Below are 27,138 nucleotides of genomic sequence, written 5' to 3'. Positions count from 1 at the left end.
CTTTTTATGCAAGAAGGATGTCTGATACCTCATATCACCGAGGTTTGAAGAAAACACCATGATCCATTGGCTTCAAATTGAGCGGGTATGTTCTCAATTAGGATTGAACAATTTAGATAAATGATTTGATTAGATGTTGTGCTATATGAAGGTTTAATAATCCTCAACAATGATAGTGACTAAATAACATATTTATATTATTTTTTCTGAGGTCTGCGAGCCAATTTGAGATGAATATTTTGAGGCTTGCGAGCTAATTTTTTAAGACAAGCAAGTCATTATATTGATGTTATATAAGTATACTTATAACTATTAGATTTGAATGTGTTGTTACTTGTAAACATTGAGTAAATGCGAGTGAAACATAATTTTGATGGGAAAAATTTAAAGAAGTTTATTGTCTGTTTAGAACCATAGTATCAAATTTAACACACATGACTCAGTAGGTACATACCGAGTGTTCAATCCAACTTTCGGTGTAGGGGGTTATTCAAAGTGTTGTGTATTTTCGATATTTTTATATCAAAATTTTTATTGCGTACTCGATAGGTAAATATCAAGAATGCTATACAAAATTCAGTCCTAGATTATCAAACATACATAAAAATTGTAAAAAATGTGATTCGAAAAATATGACTTATAAAAAAATAAAAAATATGTTTATATGAGCAAATGAAGTTAATTGGCATGTATTATACACTTAAATAAGAAACCCTACAGATTTTCCAAAGAATAAAAAAATGATTATATGCCTAAATCATACAAGAATAAGTGATTAAAACACAAGGAAAGTTTAGATTATAGCATTGGAGATGAGAGAATTTTTGTGTTGCGTGTAATCATTCGATTTGAGTTAGTATTGGAGATGAGAATGACAAATTAGATTTAGGAGTTTACTCGGTAATTTGGTTTGGGTGTAATCCTTCGGTACCCAACACGTGTGTGCAATTAGTTATTTTAAGGAAAACATGAAATAAGTGTGTAGATAGTTATTTTAAAGTTGAGGTGGGTATTGCAAGTAAATGGATACAAACTTTATTTTTTGTCATTTGTTCTTATATTTATTAGAAATAAGACATTAAAATTAGGATTTTTGCCATAAGATTGAAGATAAACTTAAAGAGATTTAATAACTTAAAAAATTTACCTTGAATAAGAGTTTTAACTCTTTTTTTTCTAAGTGTCCGCTTTGCTATTATTATATGTGCATTTTAGATTGTTGGGTTATATATTTTATTCTTGTATATGGAGAGTTGTCGTGGATTCAACCCGGATTTTTTGATGATCTAATAACTACCCGTATGACCTGTTTAATTAGCCTGGTCAAAATATTCGGCCCTTTTGATTTGGATTTGGATCTGAGACGTTTACCCATTTTATAACCCTAAATATATAAAGGGTAAGAGATGAAACCTTAATGGGGTGAGAAAGAGAGATATACGAGAGGCAATGAAATTATAACCCAGTTCTTTTTTGGTTATCATAGTGAAATCACCGTTTTCGCTCATGGACATAAGTCGATGCTTTGATCGAACCACGTATATCTTGTGTCTTATGAGATTATTATTTTTCTTGTTGATTAATACTTCGGATCTAAAGATTTTCTCTAGTATAGATATTTTGTCAATATCTATTCAACATTGTATTTAATATATGCTTACACACATTGAATTTCAAACTTAACGTTGCACACTATATTCTTAAAACGTTGAACTCATCATTGGAATGGCCTTCACAAAACACTTGAAATGCATGCGTAATAATCATAGTGAAACAGATACTCAATAAAAAAATTACGTTTAAATCTTCGAAATTATGACTAGGCCATTCGCAATTCATCATCCTAGATCGTGGGAATGCATCATAATCATTGTGAAAAAATTGAGATAAATTAATTGGGCAGAAAAAGATTATTCCGTAGACTTCAACAATTTTGTTAATCGAGGTGTGAGTGCATTTATAAAGGAAAAGTTCTCCAATAGGATTATTTAGTTACCTCCCAAGTGGTAGAAATATTTAGAAATAAGTTCCATCACGTAATTTTCCATTTTTCCAAATTTAAAATCTTACGTGAAACGACAAGTAAAATGATGGTGGAGAGATTCACCCACCTACTTAACACGATGACTCATGGGTCTTATTTCACTGTCAGTCACTATTTTTTTTCCTCATTTTTATTATTATTGTTATATGTGGTCCAATTAGGCGGCTCCCTAACTAGTCTTATAATTTCCATTTCTAAGTGGGACAGGTTTTAGAGGATAATCTATTAGTGGTGGGCATTATTTCAAGAAAAAAATATTAATGGTTGGTTATATAATGAACTCTTCCAACTTATTAGTCCCCTCTTTCAACTCTATCATTTGTTTTTTAAATCTAGATTACTAGATTGGTGATTTTTCACTCCTTCATACCTAATTTTACGAACACGTGGCACTTTTCAAGCCCATTCTTCCTTTTGGGAAGATTGATGATTTATATTAATTTGATTTATCAACTTTAATATACATTACATAGGGCCATGGGGTGAAGCTCGTGATAGAACAAATGTGATGGTAAAAAATAACAATCATGGTGTTTTTTAATTATGTATAATTTTTCTTTTTTAATCTTTCCCATTGATCTCAATAAAAGTTAGAATAGTAAAACCAATCATATGGTATGGTTAAAATATAAAAAGGGCAATAAATGGGAAAATGCTCCCATCTCAATTTCAAAAATATATGCAGCATAGTTTTATTTTCTTTTTAAGGAAAATGGGTGTCTTAAATGATAGTTAAGAACGTTCTTCCAACGGGATAGAGATGGAGACATTGGATTTTGTAGGTAAACAATTTTGTTGAGCAAGGTTTCATTGGCCACCCAAATGGAGTTATCCCTACTTACCTGATATTTGTGATTTTTGAGGGTTTCATGCACCCAAGGGATTTGGGCCAGATATGGTGCCCTTAGAGGTTAGTTGCTTTGCCTTTGTTAGTTGGGCCTAAGGGTCTAGATCATCGTCATAAAATAAAAAATAAAAAAAAAATTTGTTGAACAAGATCTTTACAATTCTTTATTAATGATAATTCTTGTTTTTTTTTTCCATGATTCTTCTGTGAATTCTCTTCGATGATCAAGGCAATAATAATTTCAATAGAATGAATGAATTTTTCACTTAATGAAAATCATATACTTTTACTTTGACTTGATGCCAATTTGTAGAATTTCATTTTCCCTAATCGTAGTGCATGACATTTTGTTCCTATCCCTATCAAAAATGTCGAATACGTTTCAACATTGAAATTTCATGCACATTCTTCCCTTCATATTGCACACAAGATTAACCTAAAAAAAATATTAATATTGGGCACACATTAAACATTCCTTGAAATAAGAGAGGGAGTCTACATTTTATTAGAGAAATTCTAATGCGACACCAACTTTTGCTAACACCACCCCAATTCATGTATATATATCACATAAAGAATTAGCACACATCTTGTGGTGGCATTAGAAATAGTTGGTGTGGTAATAGAAGTTCTCTTTTTTATTTATTTATAAAGACAGAAGATGTGCAATAATTCAGGATGATATAATAATTAAAAAAATATAAATACTTTTTAGATTTGGGGTGCAACTCGGTGGTGTACTGAACTGCAAGTACTGGATTCCTTAAAGAGTGGTCATTAATTAAAAAAATGAAGCCCGCCCTGACAGTGACAAACTGACAATAACTCTAAAAAAAAATATTAAAAAATTATTACCGACTGTTGACTTGGTGTCAACTGGTTACATATTTCATTATCAAAGTTTTTAAACTCCATCCGTCACTAGTTGCGTCACTACATCCCTTTCGCAGTTTCCACTTTCAAGGGAAAAACAATTGTCCCACTAACCTAAGGATTTCTAAATAGTATCACTAGGAAATCTCTAGGATTCCTCTGTTCCTTCCTCCCATCTATGCTGTACGCTTGACGCTGTGCGTCAGACATCGCTATAGCTTTAAAAAACTCGCCATTTTGACAGAAATTAAAAAACTGACCCACCCTGGTTGTCCTATTGTGGATCTTTAAATATATAGCACCACTCTGTCTCTCAAGTGTACCATCTCTTTTCTCGGTCTCTCTCTCTCTATCTCTCTGAGTGTGAAACTAAAATGACGAAATCGCCAGAAGAAGAACACCCACAGAAGGCGTTTGGATGGGCAGCGAGAGATACATCTGGTGTCCTCTCTCCCTTTAAATTCTCCAGAAGGTATTTTATTTTTCTTATTTTTAGAATTCTCTCAGTACGTGTTGTTATGTTCGATTAAGATCCATTGAAAAATAAACGAAAACTGACTCATTCACGGCATGACAGCATATTAATCACCTACCACGTTAACTTGTTCGAGATCCAAGATGACTCGTTTGATATTTTGTAAATTTCGACCATATCGACCTGTTCTGATATCGGGATCATCTCGTATTTGTACTTTATACCAATCTAAATCAGGAAACTATCTATATTTATTTTATGTGTTTTGTTTGGGGAAAAAAAAACAGGATTTTTATTCGATTTTGAAAAAATCTTGAATTTGATTCTGATTTTTTTTTTTTTTTTTTTCATTTTTCGGGTATATTTATAGAGGAGTTGGGCTCCCGGGCGTACTCTTGACGTAAGAAATGATTCTTGTAACGTGACTACTTATGACTGGGCCAACATAACTCGCTTTCATAAATATTATAATTTCTTTCGAGAATTGGGTTTTTTGTAGGAGAGATAGGTGTGCTTATAATATCTAAATAATTGACAGGGATTTTTTTTAATAATATTAATTTATACCTTTCATAACAATAATATCTAAATAATTGACAGGGACTTTTTTTAATAATATTAATTTGATACCTTCCATAACAATAAATACTAATAGAGTGGTGATATTCTAATTAGAAAGTCTTCACTAAGACTGAATCAGTTTAGTTCTGGATCAGCATCAACCTGCTATTGATTCGAAACTTTTACAATGTGGTCCAGATCCGATAGGGTGAATAAGACATTGACCCGAATTTGATCCGATCCGATTTAAATTTGGGGAAAATTTTAAGGTTTGGGTTCCTAATCTCTTGAGAGTGGAGATGAAGCAAATAAGTTTAGTTTTCATTTTGTCATAGAATTTCTCTTTTCAAGTCGTTTTGAATCACTACCAAGCAGATTGGACTAGCGTTAGTTATTCTATACAATAATCTCTAATCAATCCTCTAACCTTCTATCTCAAAGAATCACATATCATGAACAAAGAAAAGTTTCATCTCACATCATAATATAGTCAAACACCTAGTGGATTTAATGGATTTACACCTACAACAAGGGAAACTTTCTTTCATCCTTCCTTATACTCACAATCAAATGGAAGCATGGTTGTTGTTGAGGACTTGGTTTGAAGGAATGCTGCCTGAGAGCGTGATTGTCGTTAAGTCTTTGAGAGAGAGTTGAAGCTCAAACCTGGGGAAGAATCGCGATCATGGCTTTTTGACTTCTCACCTTCTTAACAAACCTTGAGAGAGAATATATATATAGTGGGAGATGATTAGACGAAAGGGTTGGTATTAAGAAAATCAATCGGATCGGATTATAGTTGATCCAAAATTTTACTAATCTATATATTTCAATATGAATCTGATCCGAAAATCCAAATTATTGATCCAAAACCGAATTTTCTGATTAGATCGGATATCAAATAAAAGTTGGTTCATTGCCAGTCTTGATGTGTTATAGACATGGAACCATAGATCTATTTCCTCGGGATGCACATCTTTTAGTCGTATTTGAATTTGTGTGCCTTGAGAAAACACATCTATGGTTTCGTGTCCATAACATGTCAGTTGACTAATGACTTTTTAGTTAGAAAATCATTATTCATACTAATTTGATGAGTCTAGATCTTATGCATCAAGGGTAGAGGATTAAAATCCGAATAATGATTTTTTAATTAAAGTCTTTACTTGATCAATATTAGGCTAATGTGGCGCGGACATGGAATCATAGATCTTTTTCCTCAGAATACAAAATTGCACATTTTTATGGGGATGTTTAGTTGTTTATCTCTAGGAAAAAGATCTATGGTTAAATGTCCATGCCACTTCAATTGAGTATTGACGGAGCGAAGACTTTATAGTTTGAATATCAGCACTCTTAAAATCTTCCTCCCACACCTCAACCGATGCCACCTAAACTATAATTCAATGAAATTTTAAAAAAGAAGATTAGTCTAGATCGTATGCACTCAAGTGGAGGATTGTAAAAAAATTTGATCACAATATTTTGCTCATGGAGTTCACAAAAATCTGGGATCCACCAATCTCATATACTCACGTGTATTGAATGGCATTCATAAATTATAAAAGTACCTTGTTAGTTACAATACTACCCCAAAAAAACAACTCATTGAGGATAGGATCCATTGTCCCACCTTCAACAGATGCCACAATCCAAGGGATTGATATTAAAATATCTCCTTTTTAAAAGAGACGTGATGAATGCATGACTGACGTCGCACAAAACCATAGATCTTTTTTATTGGCATACACAAGAAAAAGATGTGCGGTTAATTGTCCTTACCACGTCATCCACCTACAAAAATTGGTCGAGGAATAGATGACACCTTAACCATATTTCATGGAATCTTTGAAATATAGTTAACGTGGCATGTATTGAGACGTGGGACGAGGATTTTATTCCTCCACCTTGGGTGGACACGATGTGTATTCTTTTAAAATTCCCTTGAATTGTGCATGTGTCGAGGAGTGGGAGGAGGGTTTCAATCCTCCACCAGGTCCATAAAGAAGATATTTCAGGCATTAACTTCTTGGATTGAGGCTCACGTGTTGAGGCGTGGGTGGAGGATTTTAATCCTCCACGCAGGGACATACGGGACTCTAGTTGGATTCGCTATTAGAATTATATTTTTAAAATAAGACCATAATTTTCCATTATTGAGAAAATTGTTTAATTAATACAAATTTAACATTATATTATAAAAATAAAAATAATTTAAGAAAAATATATTATATTTTTAAAATTCATTAAATCGCCATTTTATTAGATTGACAACTTAATTGTCCATCATCCTCTGAGATTTTTTTTTGCTCACAGAAGCTGAGATCCACCATTCACATGAGCCCACATGCATCATGGTTTTAAAACTTTGACGTCTCGTTGGTGAATGAGACCCCGAGTTGTCTGGGATGAGTTTTCCGATATGTTTGAGACGTCTCGTTTAACAATGAGAAAAATGAGTGTGGATTTTAAATCTTGTCCAATACATTGACTTGCCCATCTGTCTTGTTGCTGGGCGATACTGAGATGACTCAGGTGATTACATCTTGGTCTTGGATGAGTTTTGAAATCATGACATGTATTGGTTTGAAGTGGCACACACCAGAGAGTCTATGAGCACTGTGGCAAAAAATTAAGTGTGCAAAAAATCTCTCATCATCCTATAGTTCTTGAAACATTGTGCCAAGTTATAAGGATTGATGATTTCTATTGGATTTGCGAATATTTTAGTAAAACTTGAAGCCCCAAGTTTTTCTCCAATCAGATCTAGTGCATTAAAAATGTGTTTCAACATTTGGTATAACCATTTTGTGTTTGGATAGACACTTATAAGGCCTCAAGTTTCCTAATTCCAGTAAATAATAATCACTGTTGATAACAATGACATCAATCGTCACAAAAGAAATAAATAGAAAGAAAAAAAAAATGCAAGCAAGAACACAAGATTTCTGTGGTTAGGCAAGATGCCTAAGTCCACGTCTATAGAGAGATTCCTTCCTTAACTGTGAAAAATGGGTTACAATCTCTCTATTTTCCTCCCTAAAAAAAATTGAGCCACGAACAACGTTGGGAGATAAAATTTATCATATATGACTTAAAAGTTTCAGATTGAGCTGATTTTTTGTGAGGATGATCTCCTCATAAAAAATGAGCTAAATCTGAAACTTTTAAGCCAAATAGGACAAAAAGTTTCTCCCAACTTGTCTCCCTAAAGTTGTCTGTCCAAAGGGACCCCATATATAAGGAAGCGTTCGGAGGCCTTAGAAAGAGCTAAACATTCTGAAACTTTTAACTCATACATTAAAAAAATGTTTGGCATAATGTTTGACTCTTTGTAGGGCCTCCGAAGACCACCCTATATATATATAGGGTCCCATTCAATAACAAACATTTTGGCAAAACATTTTTCAAAACATGGGTTAGAGGTTTTGGAATAGGCTGATTTTTGGTGAGGATAATCTCTACGGTGAGGAGATCATCCTCACCAAAAATCAGCCTATTCCAAAACTTCTAGCCCCAATTTACAAGTTGAAAAATCGTGGACCATCCATTTTTTGTAAACCATTTTTGATGGGGTTAGAAGTTTTGGAATGGGCTGATTTTTGGTGATGATGATCTCCTCACCGTAGATGCTTTTCATTGAGATCTCACTCGTATGTTACTCCAGCACGACTCACACACACACACACACACTACGTCCCCACAAGCAAAGCAAAACTCCTATATGGCCCATTGTTCATATTTTAATCTTTTTTTATTTATTTAATTCTTTAATCATTCCTCAATATCACTGATTTAGCCATGGAGAATGTAATTGATCTGATTTAATTTTTTTTGCAGGGCTAATGGGGACAATGATGTTACCATTAAGATAGTTTTCTGTGGAATCTGCCGTTCAGACCTTCACTCCATTAAGAATGAATGGGGCAATTCTGTCTATCCTATGGTCCCTGGGTACTCTCATCTCTTTATCTTCATTGGAATCGTCATTATCTGAGCATATGACTTTCAGCTGTATATGTCATAATCATATCCTAGGTTATTTGCCATGGAATCATGATTTTAAATGAATATCCTAGGTTATTTGTCATAATGGTAGTATTGATTCTGTTTCAATTTTATTTATTTATTTATTTATTTATTTATGATAACTTGTTATTATGTTCTTTAACTATGTTTAAAATTGTCATTTATGTTAATTGACATTAAAATTCAAAATTCATTTTGAACCACATTTCTCTTCAAACCATTTTTGTATTATATATGATGGATGGAGTCCACCTTATTTGGCCAGCAGCACCTTCCCAACTTGAACTACTCTCATAAGAAAAAGTAAGCTGATAGATTAGCGAGAACAACTTTGCTGGATTCCCAAATGACTCATTGTACCTTTCCATATGTACCTTGTCTTATAACTGCCGCTTACAGGATATCCTTAATTGACATATGTTATCTCAAGTGAAAATCCTATGTATTGGTCACAAATACTTGTCCCCTGTTTTTGTCACTTAAGCCTCGTGAGCCTTTATTGAACTCCAACTTGATTGATGATTTATAAGTTTTCGACGTATTTGATGCAAGGACAATGAAAATTTTACTACTTCAGCGTTACATGCATTACACGTACTTTACCTAATATGTTAGATGGTTAGAGAAAATATTATAGAGACATAAGCTGTATATCGATTTGTCTCGTACGAATACAAAAATCAACAATAACCTGTTATTTAGGCATGAGATTGTAGGCATGGTAACAGAGGTGGGGAGAAACATAACAAAAGTCAAAGTGGGAGATAAAGCGGGTGTGGGGTGCATGGTTGGATCTTGTCGTTCATGTGATAGTTGCGCTCAGGACTTAGAGAATTACTGCCCCAAATTTATACTCACCTACAATGCTGACTACGTTGATGGCAATAGAACATATGGTTGATATTCCGATAAGATTGTTGTGGATGAACACTTTGTTGTCCATTTTCCAGACAACATGCCACTAGATGCGGGTGCACCGCTATTGTGCGCTGGTATTACATTTGGGTGTAGTGGGGCTTGGTGGACTTGGTCATCTGGCTGTGAAGTTTGCCAAGGCTTTTGGGATGAAGGTCACAGTGATCAGTACTTCTGCTAGCAAGAAGAAGGAAGCAATCGAACGACTTGGTGCAGACTCTTTCTTGGTCAGCCGTGATCTGGAGGAGATGCAGGTAAATAAATATATATTGAAAAAATTGGGGTCAAATTAGAATTTGATACAATGGTAGACCTACTTGATTCCAGACCCAATGTGGCGAACTTGATCTATTGATAGCATTAGTGTTGTTAATGTTACATTGTTGGACGGATAGTGCATTTGCTGCATGTTATAATGCTGTCATTATTAATTTCTTAGGCTGCCATGGGGACCATGGATGGAATTATCGACACGGTCTCAGCTGTTCAACCCCTACTTCCGTTGATCGGACTATTGAAGACTCAAGGGAAATTGGTTATGTTGGGTGCTCCTGAGAAGCCACTAGAGCTACCTATTTTCCCTTTGCTTATGGGTATGTTGTCGTATCATCATCATCGTTAATTGGAATGAACAAATTTGTATTTTCAAACTATTACGATTGCGAATATTCTCCCATCTATATTTAGTATCTTGATTTCAGAATATATATATATATATATATAGGGAAATGTTCAACACCAAACATTTTGGCAAAACATGGGTTAAAAGTTTTGGAATGGGCTGATTTTTGGTGAGGATGATCTCTACGGTGAGGAGATCATCATCACCAAAAATCAGCCCATTCCAAAACTTCTAAACCCATCCAAAATGGTTTACAAAAAATGGACGGTCCATCATTTTTCAACTTGTAAACATGGGGTTAGAAGTTTTGGAATGGGCTGATTTTTGGTGAGGATGATTTTTGATATATATGGGAGGCGTTCGGAGCCATCTGTTTTAACAGTTGTTTTAACAAAAGAAGCTCCATCGTTGGATTTTGAGGCGTTGGACGGTCGAGATTGAATTAAATAGCATATACGTTTAACTTATAAATTTATGGACTTTTTACAGCGCCATCCCTCATTTTTGGGCTTATTAGTGCCACCTCCCTGGCACAATTACAACCTAAGAGTGAAAAAGAACAGAGAGTTCTCGTCTGTTCTCTTAACAGCTGAAACCCTCAAACCTACCTCTCTCTCTCTCTCTCTCTCTAACGTAATAATTAATAATTAAAAAATAAAAATTAAAGATAATTTCAGACTCTTTATCACACCATGAACATGGTTCAAAAGAATACACAACAAACCTTAAAAGAAACAGAACAAGAACCAGACCCATTAGAGCTTGTCAATTCTGAGCATGGCCATGGGTTCATTTCAAGAGCAGTACCACTAACATCAGAACACTTCCATGGAGAAGATGTTACCGGTCCAACCACACCGTGAAGCTTAATATTGGAGAGACAAATCCCCGTAAAAGGTGAGTTCTTCAGCCCTTGTATCGAGCCCGGTTGCTGAACCTTCTCACCCCACACATTTCGAATTATAACACCCTTAACGACAGGTAGAGCATTCGGATCAAATTTGTCATCCGGGTGGTCTCCAACATCCCCAGCAATCCGTATTCCTTTCCGAGTATTTTCCATGTACACATTTGAGAATGTAATATTTCTTATTAAACCTCCCCTACCAATGTTTTTCTTCAAATGGATCGAGGGTTTCAGCGGAGCGAGCGAGCGAGAGAGAGAGAGAGAGAGAGATAGAGAGAGAGAGAGAGAGAGAGGTTTGAGGGTTTCAGCTGTTAGAGAGTACAGACGAGAACGAACTCTCTGTTCTTTTTCACTCTCAAGTTGTAATTGTACCAGGGAGGTGGCACTAATAAGCTCACAAATGAGGGATGGCGCTGTAAAAAGTCTATAAATTTATAAGTTAAACGTATATACTATTTAATTCAATCTCGACCGTCCAACGCCTCAAAATCCAACGATGGAGCTTCTTTTGTTAAAACAACTGTTAAAACAGATGGCTCCGAACGCCTCCCTATATATATATATATATGGGTAGTGTTCAATGGCTAACTTTTTTTCCAAAATTTTTTCAAAACATGAATTAGAAGTTTTGGAATGGGCTGATTTTTGGTGAGGATGATCTCTTCGGTGAGGAGATCATTCTCACCAAAAATCAGCCCATTCCAAAACTTCTAACCCATGTTTACAAGTTGAAAAATCGTGGACCGTTAATTTTTGTAAACTATTTTTGATGGGGTTAGAAGTTTTGGAATGGGCTGATTTTTGGTGATGATGATCTTCTCACCGTAGAAATCATCCTCACCAAAAATCAGCCCATTCCAAAACTTCTAACTCATGTTTTGAAAAATGTTTTGCCAAAAAGTTAGCCATTGAACGGGACCCTATATATATATATATGGGTGGGGTTCCGTAGACACATAAAGCTATAACATTTTTGTCTTATATGGTTAAAAAGGTTCGGAATGGGCTGATTTTTGGTGAGGATGATCTTTATGGTGAGGGACCCATCCTTGCAAAAAATCATTTCATTCCAAAACTTCTAACCCCATCAAAAATGGTTTACAAAAATTGGACGGTCTAAACTTTTTCAACTTGTAAACATGGGGCTAGAAGTTTCATCCTCACCAAAAATCAGCCCATTCCAAACATTTTTGCCCATATATGACAAAATGCATTGTAGCTTTATGTGTATACGGATCCTGATCCTAATCCTATATATATATTGAGGAGATCATCCTCGCCAAAAATCAGCCCATTATGAAACTTCTAACCCCATGTTTACAAGTTGAAAATTTTTAGACCGTCCAATTTTTGTAAATCAGTTTTTGTGGGGTTAGAAGTTTTGGAATGGGATGATTTTTTGCAAAGATGATTCCCTCACCATCGAGATCATCCTCACAAAAAATTAGCATATTCTAAATCTTTTTAACCATATAAGACAAAAATGTTGTAGCTTTATGAGTAGTTTTATGTGTCTACGGAACCTGACCCATATATATAGGGTCCTGTTTAGCACCAAACATTTTGACCAATGTTTTAGCCAATCATTTTTGTCCTACATGGGTTAGAAGTTTTGGAATGGGCTGATTTTTGGTGAGGATGATCTCTATAATGAGGAGATCATCTTCACCAAAAATCAGCCCATTCCAAAAATTTTAGCCCCATGTTTACAAGTTGAAAAATCGTGGACCGTCCATTTTTTGTAAATCATTTTTTATGGGATTAGAAGTTTTGGAATGTGCTGATTTTTGGTGATTTCTTGCTAACAATTGAAATGTTTATTTTGATTCGATAGGTAGGAAGATTATTGCAGGGAGTGGAATTGGGGGAATGAAAGAGACACAAGAGATGATAGATTTTGCAGCGAAACACAATATAACAGCGGATATAGAGGTTATATCGATGGACTATGTGAACAAAGCTATGGAACGACTTGCTGTAGGTGATGTTAAAAATCGATTTTGTCATCGATGTGGCAAACACACTCACTCTTAAGCCAATTTGCAAGAAATTGAAACCTTATGTTGTAAGTCAATAATTCAAGTACTGTTTATCTATTATTATCAATGTGGGGTTTATCAGTCCAACTCCTTGTGAATTACGTCTACACTATTTAACAACCTAAAATTCTTGAACTAATGTTGTATTTGAAATGCAGCAATCGGAAAGTCGTAGATTCTTATAGAAAATCGGATGCAAGTACATGAATCCTAGTCAGATTTAGATTTTCATATATTAAAATTAAATAATAAAAGGAAAAAAAAACATAATTACCTTGTGGTATTATCGTTTATAGGATAAATAATTTAAAACATAATTGCCTTGCGGTGTATAGGATAATTGCCTACCAATAAATGTCACAATAGGAGATGAAGAGGCCAGAGAGATTGAGAGATTGTGAGAAAATTTCAAATAAATATCTTCTTATGATTTAACCCACGTTAGAAACTTGAACTACATGTGATTGAGAGGTGGCCCCCACAAAATATTTTGTACATGAAACCTTGGAAAAAAAAAGCACTCCACTTACTTCGGCAGTGTTTGTTTGCGTTATTTTTCAGCGCTTATTGCTAAAAAAAATTAAATTCAGCATTTTTTGTCAAAATAGCACGTTTGTTTACTCTATATTTTCAGTGTTTATTGCTGAAAATAAGTGAAAAAAATACAGCACTATTTTAATACTGAAAAAAAGTGATGAAGCTGTAAGTACTTCGCTTTTTTTTTTGTACGGACAAGTATACCCTTTGTTTTTTTGAAAATGGACAAGTATGCCCTTATTCTTAAAATGATATTATCTCTTATATCTCATGGATAAGTATATAAGCAACCCACAAATTAATAAACCCACACCATGGCTAAATTATTTTGTCTTATATGGGTTAAATTTTTTGGAATGAGTTGATTTTTGGTGAGGATGATCTCTCCATTAGTGTATAAGCACCCCACAAATTAATAAACCCACACCATGGCTAAATTATTTTGTCTTATATGGATTAAAAGTTTTGGAATAAGTTGATTTTTGATGAGGATGATCTCTACAATGAGGAGATCATTTTCACCAAAAATCAGCACATCCTAAAACTTCTAACCCTATCAAAATAAGTTCAAGAACCATAAATCGTCCCTTTTTTTTTCAAAAACTATTTTTGACGGGTTAAAAGTTTCAAAATGGACTGATTTTTGGTGAGGATGATCTCTAAACCATCCTCACTAAAAATTTGCTCATTCCAAAAACTTTAACCCATATAAAACAAAAAAAATTGGCGGTGGTGTAGGTTGCCCTTATTAATTCATAAGGTGTTTTTATAATTATACGTCATTTATTTCCATCGAATATTATTCATCCAAAATTAAGTTCCTTTAATGTTAATTTCAAATTTTGGTGACTTGTATAACATTATTATTTTTAATTTGAAATTTGTGGGCTTTTATAAATAGAAATTAATATTTATAAATTGAAGATTTGAGTATTATTTATTATTTAAAAATGAATTGTATTTTAATTTTATAAGAAATAACATATTTTATTGTGTTTGATAAGAAATAGGCATTTGAAACATGCAAACAATGTCTAATATTATTGTAAGGGTAACAAAGACAATTTACCAATGTTTAACAAACATGATTTAGCATCTAAACAAACAACTTTTTCAGCACTTAAATTCTGCACTTAAAGTTTCAGCACTTAATGCTATTCAGCACTTATTTTTTTCAGTTTAACAAACAGCACCTTAGTAAAATTTCAAGTCTTGCTATGAGTCGTTTGACTCAAATGGATTTTCAAATTGGTAATCCAACACGACAACCTTCTAGATGTTAAAACTCATACACAAAAAAAAATTAAAAAGAAATATTTTTTAGCTTGTTCGAAGGTGTTGAAAATGGACTACTACTGAGCTCTCAACACTTAAAATTAAAATTCAACGGTGAAAACTAATGTTTTAATAAAAAATATATATATATTGAAGTTATTAAAATTTATTCTCACAAGCTTGTGGCATTAGATCATATTTTTGGGATGCCAAGATGTGAGCTCACAACCCTTAGTAAGTTGAAATCTTACTAAGTTAATCTAGTTAGACTGACTCATAAGAAAACTCTTCCACATACTCAGTTATTTGCCTATACAATATTTTTTATATAGAGTAATGCTATCCTTACTAAGTAGTCAGATTTTAAATATTACCAAGGGTTGTGAGCTAAAATGAATTACCAAATTGGCAATCCAACGCCACGACACTCTAGATTTCTTGGAAAAACTCAGATTAAAAAATAAAATAAAATATTGGACTGGTGAAAATGGATAGTTACTAAACTCCCACATTTAAAACTGAAATTTAAACTCTCATTTGGGCCATGTGGGCTGCTTAGGTCCAAATGGCACCTCAGCCCTATAGGTTTATCGTCTAGATTAGATTTATTAAAAATAGAATTAAAAAAACACCTTTTTTGTGTCAAATCTCGACTTTTAAAGTGAACAGTCACAAATTTAAAAATTAAATCTACTGGTGAAAATGTCTTTTACAAAATTTCCTTTTTGGGTGTTCATAAATTTTTGTGCTCTACATTCATGTGGCACGTGATCGCATTTTTGGGTGCCACATGGAGATGTCGTCCATATAGATATGTGCTCTTTCAATCTATGTAACCCCATATTTTCACATGGTGAAAATATGTCTTTTTTAAAATTCCTTTTTTGGGTGTTTGTAAAAATTTATGCTCTACGTTCATGTGCCACTTGACCATATTTTTGGGCCACATGGAGATTCAGTCCATATATATAGGTGCTCTTTTGGTATGGGATTTGTTTGCGTGACATCTTAAACTAAGGCAAGTGTCAAAGGAACCTAGCGATATAGCTTGGGCACCCACCCATGCCATTGCCAAAGTTTTTTTTTTTTGTCCTACATGGTTTAGAAGTTTTGAAATAAGCTGATTTGTCAGGGTGATTTTCCTCAAAAGTGATTTTAAAAAAAAAAAAATGAATGGTCCACAATTCTTCAACTTATGTTAATGGGTTAAAAGTAAGGGTGCCAATAGATGGGTTTAGGCCGGCCTTGGTTGAACCCCAACTCAGCCCTAAAGAGACAGGTTCTATCTAGACCATGCCCGATAGTAGTATTGGGCCTATGTCGACTAAGCCCTAGCCTGGCCCTAATAGGCTCGGGCATGATTCATGCCGAATAAAATGACTAAAATTTAATATTTTTAATGGAAAAAATGCATTTTTCAAATAACGTCCATCCAATCGAAGTTGAAATTAAATGTCTTATTAACCTATAATGTTCATAGATGAGAGTTAAATTGTAGCTAAACAACATATTTTACTTTTATTAGAAAAATATTTTTCTAAATAAATATAGGGAAAATTATCAAAAAATCCAAAAAAAAAAAATATTTACAAAAAACAATCTAATTTTTTAAAAATTCGATAAAAGATACAAAACCGGTCTTTGAAATACCGGTTTTTCTCTCTCTTCAATTCTCTCAACTCTTTCTCTCTACTCTATTATTAAAAAAAAAAATGAATTTTTTTAAAATACCGGTCTTTCAAAGATCGATTTTTCTCTCTCTTCAATTCTCTCACCCCTTTCTCTCTCCTCTATTATTTAAAAAAAAACGATTTTTTTTTAAAATACCGATCTTTCAAAGACCGGTTTTTCTCTCTCTTCAATTCTCTCACCCCTTTCTCTATCCTCTATTATTAAAAAAAAATGAATTTAAAAAAAAATTTTAAAAAAATTCATTTTTTTTAAATATAAAGGAGAAAGAAAGAGGTGAGAGAATTGAAGAGAGAAAAAACCTACACCTCTTTCTCTCTCCTTTATATTTAAAAAAAAAATGAATTTTTTTAAAATTTTTTTTTTAAATTCATTTTTTTAATAATAGAGGAGAGAGAAAGGGGTGAGAGAATTGATGAGAGAGAAAAATCGATCTTTGAAAGATCGGTATTTTAAAAAAAAATTATTTTTTTTTAATAATAGAGGAGAGAGAAAGGGGTGAGAGAATTGAAGAGAGAAAAAAACCGGTCTTTGAAAGACCGGTTTTTAAAAAAAATTCATTTTTAAAAAAAAATAATAATAGAGGAGAGAGAAAGAGTTGTGAGAATTGAAGAGAGAGAAAAACCGGTCTTTCAAAGACCGGTTTTGTATCTTTTTTCGATATTTTTTAAAATTAGATTGTTTTTTGTAAATAATTTTTTTTTATTATTTTTTTGATAATTTTCCCTTAAATATATTATAAATATTTCTATAAGATTGAGTAGCGGGCCGGGCAGTATAGGGCACTAGCCCAACTCAGATTTTATGGGTTAAAAGTTACTAAGCCCGGCCTTACCTTTGTGGGCTTCATATGAAGGCCCTAGCTCTTGTTTTGTCGGACAAGCCGGGCTAGCGAGCTGATGCGCTTAATTGACACCCCTAGGTAGAAAAAAAAAAAAAAAAAAAAAAACATTGTTGCCCTAGCAAAATTGCTAGGTGTCTTTAATGATCGCCTAAACTGGCAATTATTTTTACACAACCTCTTGGATGGTATCCATTTTTTTTAATGTTTTCTACAACACATGCTGTTGGATCTTGTAAAATGGATGGCGTCCAAGTGATGTAAAAATTATTATCATTTGTAGATGTCCCCTGAACATGATCCTATATATATAAACATATACGCCCTTTAGATACATGTGCATTTGCATATGACCTTTGAGTAATAATTAAAAAAATAACTAAAAAAACAAATAACCCTACTTACCGGAAAGTGTTGTTTATGGGATATTGCATGAACGGGAGATTTGGAGAGACAAATGGTGTATGCTCAGGAAATTGGGATTTGATAGGAGATGGATTTCATGGATTATGGCGTGTATTACTTCCCCGTCCTACTCGGTGTTAGTGAATGGGGCGCCCCACGGTTTCTTTAGGAGTACAAGAGGGCTCAGACAAAGAGACCCCTTGTCCCCTTTCTTATTTATCATAGTAGCAAAAGCATTTGGTAAGATGATGGAGAGAGGAGTGGCGAATGGATATTTCTCAAGGTTTTCAATAGGCGCGGGCACTGTGACTATTTCACATCTTCAATTTGCAGATGATACCTTAGTATTTTTGGATCTCTCCATAGATCAGACAAGGAGATTAAGCAGACTGTTGTGTTGTTTCCAAGCGGTGTCAGGTATCCCAGTTAACACAAGGAAAAGTAAGGTACTCCCAGTTGGATTGGTTAGATGTGTAACTCTTCTAGCAGCTTCGCTTGGTTGGCAGGCAGGTAGTTTGCCCTCGTTTTACTTAAGGATGCCTCTGGGGGCCCCGTATAGGAGGGTGGCAATTTGGGATCCGATAGTGGAAAGAATAGAAAGGAAGCTAGCAATGTGGCAGGCCAATTATCTATCCAAGAGAGGTAAACTGACACTGATAAAAAGCGTGCTCTCTAGTATACCAATATACTTTCTCTCTCTTCTTTCAATGCCCCGAAGCGTAGAGCTAAGGTTAGATAAGTTGTTTCGTAACTTTTTATGGCATGACAGAGATGGGAGTAAAAAGCACCACCTAGTGAATTGGAAACAGGTTTGCTCAACTAAGAAGCAAGGCGGCCTCGGCATTAGGAGGCTCCGAGAAATGAATTTGGTGTTGAGGGGGAAGTGGTTGTGGAAATTCAAGACTGATGGGAATAGCTTATGGAGACAAGTCATAGAAGGCAAGTACGGATCTAGGCGGACGGGGTGGGAAAGCAGTCCAATAAGACAATCATATGGGTGCAGATTGTGGAAAGGCATCATGAAGATCATCCCATTATTCATAACGAGAATTAAATTTAAGGTGGGTCGAGACAACCAGGTAAGGTTTTGGGAAGACACATGGTGTGCTAATCGGCCTCTAATGGAGGTGTTTCCAAACTTATACTCCATATCCTCAAAGAAAGGGCAACCCATCAATTCTATCCGAAGAGATATGGGCGGAGAAAGGGAATGGGATCTCGGTTTCCGAAGAAATATTAATGAGTTGGAACTACAAGAAGTTGGTAGACTAGTTATCGACGCTTCTAATATCGAGCTACGCACGGGAAGAGAAGATGAGCGAATATGGACAGCAAGTAAGGACGGAAGGTTTTCGGTTCGTTCATTTTATCAATCCTTGTGCAATGATGGGGAATCGTTATTCCCTCATGTTTCAATTTGGGGCCCGAAAGTGCCAAGCAAAGTCACCTTCTTCACATGGACGACGGCTTTAGGAAAGATTCGGACAACAGACTTTTTGATGCGGCGTGGATGGTGTGGGGCGAGTTGGTGCGTGCTATGTATGGATAACGGAGAATCATCGGATCACCTTTTAATCCATTGCAAATTCTCACATGCCATTTGGGTCCATTTTTTTAAGTTATTCGGGGTCGTGACATGCTTACCGAAATCGATTAAGGATATATTCATTGGTTGGTCGACAATTGGGTATTCATTTGGCGGTACAAAGAGGATGTTGTGGAGCATTACGCCATTCGCAATTTATTGGGGGGTGTGGTTTGAAAGGAATAGATGAATTTTTGAGGGGAAACACAAAGATTACACAAATTCGATTATGTCTATTTTGGATTTTATATTTTGTTGGTCCAAAATATATAAGGAGCTTAGGGGCTTGTTTTTCGAGGATTTTTTGTTTAATTGGGATGGGATTTGTGGGTATTTACGTGAATAGTTCTTATCTGTAAGGCCTTCCAGATTGGTCAACTCGACCAATTTGATTTTTTTCTTGAATGCAATACTACTTATCAAAAAAAAAATGGTGTTCTAAGAAGTCAGTTGCCTCGCCTCTGCTAGTGGGCGTACAGGTCATCTACAATAAAAATTAAAAATAAAAAATCAATTTTAGAATTGGTGTTTGATCCTTAAGTATGGGATCCCGAAGAGCCTGGTTATATATAACAAAAAGAATTGCGATCCAATATCCTATAAGCAAATACAGTGTCTACGTAATACATTGTTATTGGAGTTGTGGACTGTGTCATATAAAAATGACTTGGTCAGGAGTCGTATGTGTCTTAAACTCCTACCAAAACACGCCACATAGACAACGTTCTTATTCAATAGGAACGGGACACCGTTCTGAATCCTGACTCCATTTCGAAAATCTCTAGGCATCTTCTGTTTCTTCCTCCCAACAAAGTCGTACTCTTGACGTTGTGTGGATCTTAAAATATAATATATATACCACCACATACATTCACACAACTTTACCACTACTCCCATCTCTCTCTCTGAGTGTGAAACTAAAATGACGAAATCGCCAGAAGAGGAACACCCACATAAGGCGTTTGGATGGGCAGCGAAAGATGCCTCTGGTATCCTCTCCCCATTTAAATTCTCTACAAGGTATACTTAGTTACTCCCAATCCCATTAATAAATAAATAATCTCAAACTGTTCTTATATATATATATAGTCTGTCTCTGTTATGTACCACATCCATCAGTGGTGGAGTTGTGCTCCCATCATGTGAACTCTTTGACGTAAGAAATGATTCTTGGAAGCGTATCTACTTTTGATTGGGCAACATAGTTCGCTTTCATAAAAATCATAATTTCTTCAGAGGATTGGAGGAGTGATAGGTGTCTTTAAAATAAAAAATAATAATAATAATTGACAGGAACCTTTCTTTTAATAATATTAAGTTGATTCGGTATAGGATTTATATTTTTTAAAATAAGACTATAATTATTTTATTAGGTAAGAAATAACTTAAATTGAAATTTAATATTATAGATAGAATCTATGCCTTCTTAGTAAAAGTAGTGTGGCAATTGAAGCTCTCATATTATATTATGAAAATAAAAAATTAAGAAAAATATTTATGTTTTAAAGATTTTTTAAATCAAAATCTGATCAAATTATTGGTCCATCATCCGTTAGTTCATGAAATATTGCAAGAAGTTAGTTTGATTGATGAATTCTATTATATTTTAGAATATTTTAATAAAAATTGTTATGTATGTGAACACCCTTGTGAAGTTCACTTAGTACTTTGATCAAACATCTATTAGGTATTTAACCAAATATTTTATATGCTACATCTTCTAAGACCTTGTTTGATAATAGCAATGGAGGGTAACCTAATTAAAAGTAGAAAATACAAAGAAGATAAACAACCACACGAATAAAAGATTAAGAACACAATACCCACAACACAATATTTTATGTGGTTCACCAAAATGTTATGTCCAAGGAGGTAGCGTTGAAGTTCGATTTCACTATGAAGAAAATAGGTCAAATTTATACGACGACTCCAATTTCTATTTTATATAAAGTTCTTTAATATCTTTAGTATTAGAACGAAGGAAGGTGGAGAAGAAGTGGTTTGACACCAAAATTGGGCGACGTTACTTAAATTTAGAGTGACTACCATTAAAATGTACATCAATTCTCACATTATTGTTGTGGAGGTGCAAACATAACTATAGATGCTTTTCACTCATTTCTCGATGAAAGCATCTATGGTTTCGTACATACATCCGAATCATGTGTAATGTAAAAATAAATGATAAAATAAATTGGTTCCAGGTACCTACGGGTATCCATCGAATAGAACCTAATGATTCCGATTCCTATCGGCTTGATTTCATATTAAACCCGACTCTAATCGATACCAATAAAAAGGGAATTGGAATCAGCGTTTTTTATTTTGGTTCAGGCAAATGGGTACCCATTGACACTCCTACAGCCAACACGATATGAAAATATGAAAATAGTACAAGAACTGCACTAAGCATACAAACCTGAGATAACATAAACCTATACTAACAAAACTCATAACCTGACAATACAGTGATAAATAAAAAACCAAAACTAACACTACATATTCTCCATAGTCTATACTATAGAAATTAAGTAGGTCCGTATGACATCATGGCCTAATGGTTTCAAACCGAATTTGATAGACATCAAGTCAATTCCAGCATCTTATTCTTGAACCATGATGGCTCCGTTGCAAGCCCATGTTCAAAAAAAAATAAATAAAAATAAAACCTCCAATCCAACAAAATCAATAATCAGGATGATAGTGTGTATAATAAGTCCACCATTTACAAAGGCTGTTCGGCGAAAAATTGTTGTAATCTGTGGGCCATAAAGAGTATGATGTCCATAGTCTATTCTCCATACCCTAAAGTCCTAAAGTACCTAACCGGGCCTCAAGTTCACCACACCATCTTCAGAGTTTAATAAAGTTAAAATATCTCGACTTTCCAAATACCCTTTGACGCTCAAGTTAGAGTGTAAGTTGCAGGAAATAATGATTATAAATTTCATCACCTTCCAAAAGTCTTTTTTTTTTTTTTTTAATGGTTTCTTCTCCTATTTATATGCTAATTTCCTTTCTTAAATGTCCCTTAGTCACATCACCATTTACCTTATTCGAGAGGGATAGGGAATTTAAAGTGATTCTCTCCTAAATCCGAGAATTAGTGAAAAAAATTTACTGACAAAATTTGAAGTTATCTACTTAGAAAATGACGTGATTTATGCAATCAATCACTTTTAGATTTTCAGGATCTTCTACTAATTCCCACTCAAAGAAGAGGAGTGCTCGTTATAAGCATATGCTCTTCTCAATCTAGGGAAGAGTAGGCTCTTGACTCCACTCAGGCATGTTATGCTAGGCAGCGCTCTCAAACACTTCAGCTACCACAAGGCAAGGTAGTGCTGAAATCTGGGTTGCCCAACACAAAATAATTCTCTAATATAGACACGTGCAGGGTCCAGAGTCAACTCGTCTACTCTATATAGATAGCATTGTAATATAACTTGCTTGCATAAATAACTTTTATGAACAAAGTAAAATTACTTGATAAAAGGAATTAAAAAGTACCCATTCAACAACCAATATATATTTGCCATTAAATAACCTAGGATATGGGTATAAGTTATTGGTGGTTAATCCAAACTGTTGGGTTGTGAGCACACAAAAAACACACCTAATTTAATCACATCAAATTCATCCCCATCATTACAAAATTACTTAGTGTATCCCTTACACTTTATTATAATCCATCATGATTAATACTCTAATACATAATATCAATCAAGAAAAGTACTCTGCTAAATAAAACTTAAATTTATTGACTTCCACCAATATTAAGATATAGGCTTTTGATTTCAAGTATTTTGGCTAAGGAGTGAGTGTGTTTGCCACATCGATGACGAATCGATATTTAACATCGCCTTTGGCAAGTCGTTCCATAGCTGTATTCACATAGTCCATCGATATAACCTCTACATCTGCAGTTATATTGTGTTTCCCTGCAAAATCTAACATCTCCTGTGATTCCTTCATACCCGCACCGCCACTACCTGCTATTATCTTCCTCCCTATCAAATCATAATTAGCATTTTAATTATAAGTGAGGACACCACCAAAAAAAATGAATGCATGGGGCCGGGTAGTAGTGTTCATAAGTTTTCAACCATCTAATATTTCTTATTGCAACTCAAAGATAATTATTACAACTTACCCATAACCAAAGGCATGGTAGGTAGTTCTAGTGGCTTATCTGCAATACCAACCATAATCAACTTCCCATTAGTCTTCAATAGACCGATCAATGGAAGGAGAGGGTGAACGGCAGAGACCGTATCGATAATACCATCCAAAGTGCCCATTGCAGCCTATGAAATTAATATTACTAGCGTTAGAATTAGAAGAAGCAAATGCAATCCACATTTCACACATCAGTTAAATAATGTAACATTAGCAAATAAAGTTAGAATTGAACTTCATTTGTTTTGTAACATCTATTTATTTACCTGCATTTCCTCTGGATCAGAACTAACCAAAAAAGAGTCTGCACCAAGTCGTTCGATAGCTTCCTTCTTTTTTCTAGCAGAAGTGCTGATCACTGTAACCTTCATACCAAAAGCCTTGGCAAACTTCACAGCAACATGACCAAGACCACCAAGACCCACAACACCCAAATGTTTGTCGGGATCGCTGAGTCCAAAAAATTTCATTGGGCTGTAGACTGTAGTCCCAGCACACATTAGTGGTGCGCCTGCATCTAAGGGTAAGTTATCAGGGAAAAGGCAAGCAAAGTGCTCATCCACGACAAGCTTATCAGAATAGCCACCATACGTTATTGTGCCATCGTGGTAAATTCCATTGTAGGTGAGTATTACTTTTGGGCAATAATTTTCCAAGTCTTGATAGCAATTGTCACATGAACCACAAGATCCAATCAGGCCCGCAACGCCCGCTTTGTCTCCCACTTTGAATTTTTGGACATTGCGCCCTACCTCTGTAACTATGCCTACGATCTCATGCCTATACGAGTACGTAACCAAGCTTTAGGATTCATTTTCAGATCAGTATATATGAGTAGATTGCTGACAACTCATCTCTCACTAATAATTTCTATGATCATCTAATTGAATTAGCTAGCTAGGGAAAGCAAGTGCAATGCATATGGTGTTGAAGTAGTAGAATTATCCTATGACTTGAAACTTATAAATCAACAAATAAGATAGGATGCACCAACAGCTCATGGGGTTAATTGGCATTCAAATTTGCGTGATCAAGAAGCATTAATTTGTGACCAAAAAAAAAAAGATTTTAGACAACAGTTTAATTTTAAATGATGTCTATTATTTGGATGTAAAAACACTCATAAATGGGGGGGGGGGGCTTTAGACATCAATTTTTCAAAAGTCAAAGTCAAAGTCCAAACATAAACCGATGTGTAAAAATGGTTAAGATGTCATATGTCCCATTCCAACTATGGTGATGATGATATATTGGTGATGACAATGCCAAATAATAAATGTAAAAGATGTAGTAGTAGTACCCAGGGACGATAGGATAAATTGAATTGCCCCAATCACCCTTAATTAAGTGAAGGTCCGTATGGCAGATTCCACAATAAAGTATCTTGAATGTGATATCATTGTCGCAGGTAGCCCTGCAAGTAGAATCTAAGGTCAATTGCATTCACAATCGCAACAAGATGGATGATGATGAATGATTAATAATAATCCCACACACAAAAAAAAAAAAAAAGGATTTAGAGTAGGGTAAAATGAATTCCTGATAACTAAGAGATGGTTATTGAAGAGTGATCGATAACAATTCGAAAAAAAAAAAAAACAAAAAAGGTAAAGTTTGGAAAATGAACCATGAGCCATATAGGACTACGTGGGCCATGGAGAGCTTTACAGCTCAAGTGCGACATCTTTAGATCATCTATCTGGTTATGGGTCATATATGAGTCAATCCATCTCAAACGAGTCAAGTCCTTTAAATTAAGTTCAAATAATAATCTTTTTTATAAATGAATATTCATATTAAAATGTTATGGATTTAATTTTTAATAAATGAATATTCATAGTAAAATAATTATTTTCTTTTTTAATTTAATTATAATTCATAAAATATCATTTTACAATGATATTATTTAAATTATTAAGATATGATTATTTTAGAGAGCTACTACTGGCACTTATTACACGTCAATTAAAAATAGAGAAAATAAGTAAACGATTCACAATGAAATATTTAATTGTTATACACATGCATGTGATTGATATATACGTAAATAAAAATTGATTGACAATAAGTAAAAGTTCAGGTAAACAAGTGTTAAATTGTTTGTTTAGATAATATTTTAAGCCGAACCTTTCTAATGTTTGAATCGTTTATTTTAATCCTTAATACGGGTGTGATAAATAATTTAAGAAATTAGGGTGTAATAAGTAATAATTGGGTTCCAATAATAGCTCTGTTATTTTATAGAGAGATTTACCGGCAGACTTGCTTTTTCATTATAAAACTCACTCGGACCGTATTTTATTATGTCCATTACCCATCAAACCTTACTTTATCATGTTTGTCAATGTAGCCTGATTCATAAAGTAAGGTTTGTTCTAAGTAACAAACTTGGTGAAGTAGAATAAAATTGCAACAGATAGGTCTGCCTCGTAAACTCTCTGTTTTATATGAAAACAACATCAAAAGGGATGGACGTAACGACACCTTCTGGAGAATTTGAAGGGAGAGAGGACACCAGATGCATCTCTCGCTGCCCATCCAAGCGCCTTTTGTGGGTGTTCTTCTTCTGGTGATTTCGACATGTTAAGGGAGAGAGAGAGAGAGAGAGAGAGATGGTGTGTGTGGTGGTGAACTTTGAGTGAGGCTGTGTGGGTTGTTATCTTTATATATATAGTGGGAGGAGATCAGATTAGAGAATCTCAGACCTATAATCTTCTATTAAAAGAGAGACTTTTCTGGTCTAAGAGACGGCTAAGATGGGAGAATAGTTCCTTTGTTTCCTAGTGAAATGTATCATCGGGAATCTTTAGGAACATCTCTCTTGACCTTGAGATTAATTGTCCTCCATGTAACAACAGGGGACGTCGGCGCAACCAGTGACGAAATGAGTGACGAAATGAGTAGATGAAAATATCCAAACCCGCGAGTCGATAAATCGTTGTTTAAGACTGCTTTAGTTTTTAGACTTTTGGAGTTGTGATAATCTGTCTTTTCCAAGTGGGATGCTCAATTGACACCCCTGATTTGACATGTTTGGAAACTGATAATCTGTCGTTACCCATCGAAGCCTACTTTATCATGTTTATCGATGAATGTAGTCTGATTCAGGAACATTTAATGCAAATTCTAACGACAACAGTGTAGAGATGGGCCACCAGGAGGTCTATAAAGATGCTTTGTTAAATTAAAAAAAAAAAAAAAGGAAGGCTGCTGCAATTGATGACCGTGAGTCTTGTGAGACAAGCAATAGAAACGTATGGATTAGGGAACTATTTATGATCTGTTTGGAAAAGATGTATGTAAAATTGCTTATAT

At 34.5% G+C, this 27,138-nt stretch overlaps 1 protein-coding gene and 1 pseudogene across 2 annotated transcripts; one reads left to right on the top strand and one right to left on the bottom strand.

The window, feature by feature from the left end:
• Window positions 1-4,068: 4,068 nt before the first annotated feature.
• LOC147409648 (putative mannitol dehydrogenase) lies at window positions 4,069-13,456 on the top strand (annotated as a pseudogene). The gene is made up of 5 exons (XR_015175027.1): window positions 4,069-4,236; window positions 8,641-8,754; window positions 9,532-9,998; window positions 10,184-10,337; window positions 13,108-13,456. The product of XR_015175027.1 is annotated as a putative mannitol dehydrogenase (transcript).
• Window positions 13,457-23,192: 9,736 nt separating this feature from the next.
• Window positions 23,193-26,896, bottom strand: LOC147409647 (putative mannitol dehydrogenase). Its single transcript, XM_086431188.1, has 5 exons — window positions 26,308-26,896; window positions 25,124-25,237; window positions 24,090-24,603; window positions 23,798-23,951; window positions 23,193-23,654 (listed from the first exon to the last, which is right to left on the bottom strand). Exons 1-5 carry the CDS (start codon window positions 26,403-26,405, stop codon window positions 23,455-23,457), a joined length of 1,080 nt encoding a protein of 359 aa, XP_086287314.1. The 5' UTR covers window positions 26,406-26,896; the 3' UTR covers window positions 23,193-23,454.
• Between the last annotated feature and the right edge of the window lie 242 nt (window positions 26,897-27,138).

Source organism: Akebia trifoliata, chromosome 2 (assembly GCF_017979445.1).
Source record: "Akebia trifoliata isolate Shusen 1 chromosome 2, ASM1797944v1, whole genome shotgun sequence".
In the NCBI taxonomy this organism is placed as follows: Eukaryota; Viridiplantae; Streptophyta; class Magnoliopsida; order Ranunculales; family Lardizabalaceae; genus Akebia; species Akebia trifoliata.
This window is presented reverse-complemented; position numbering and strand designations above follow the sequence as displayed.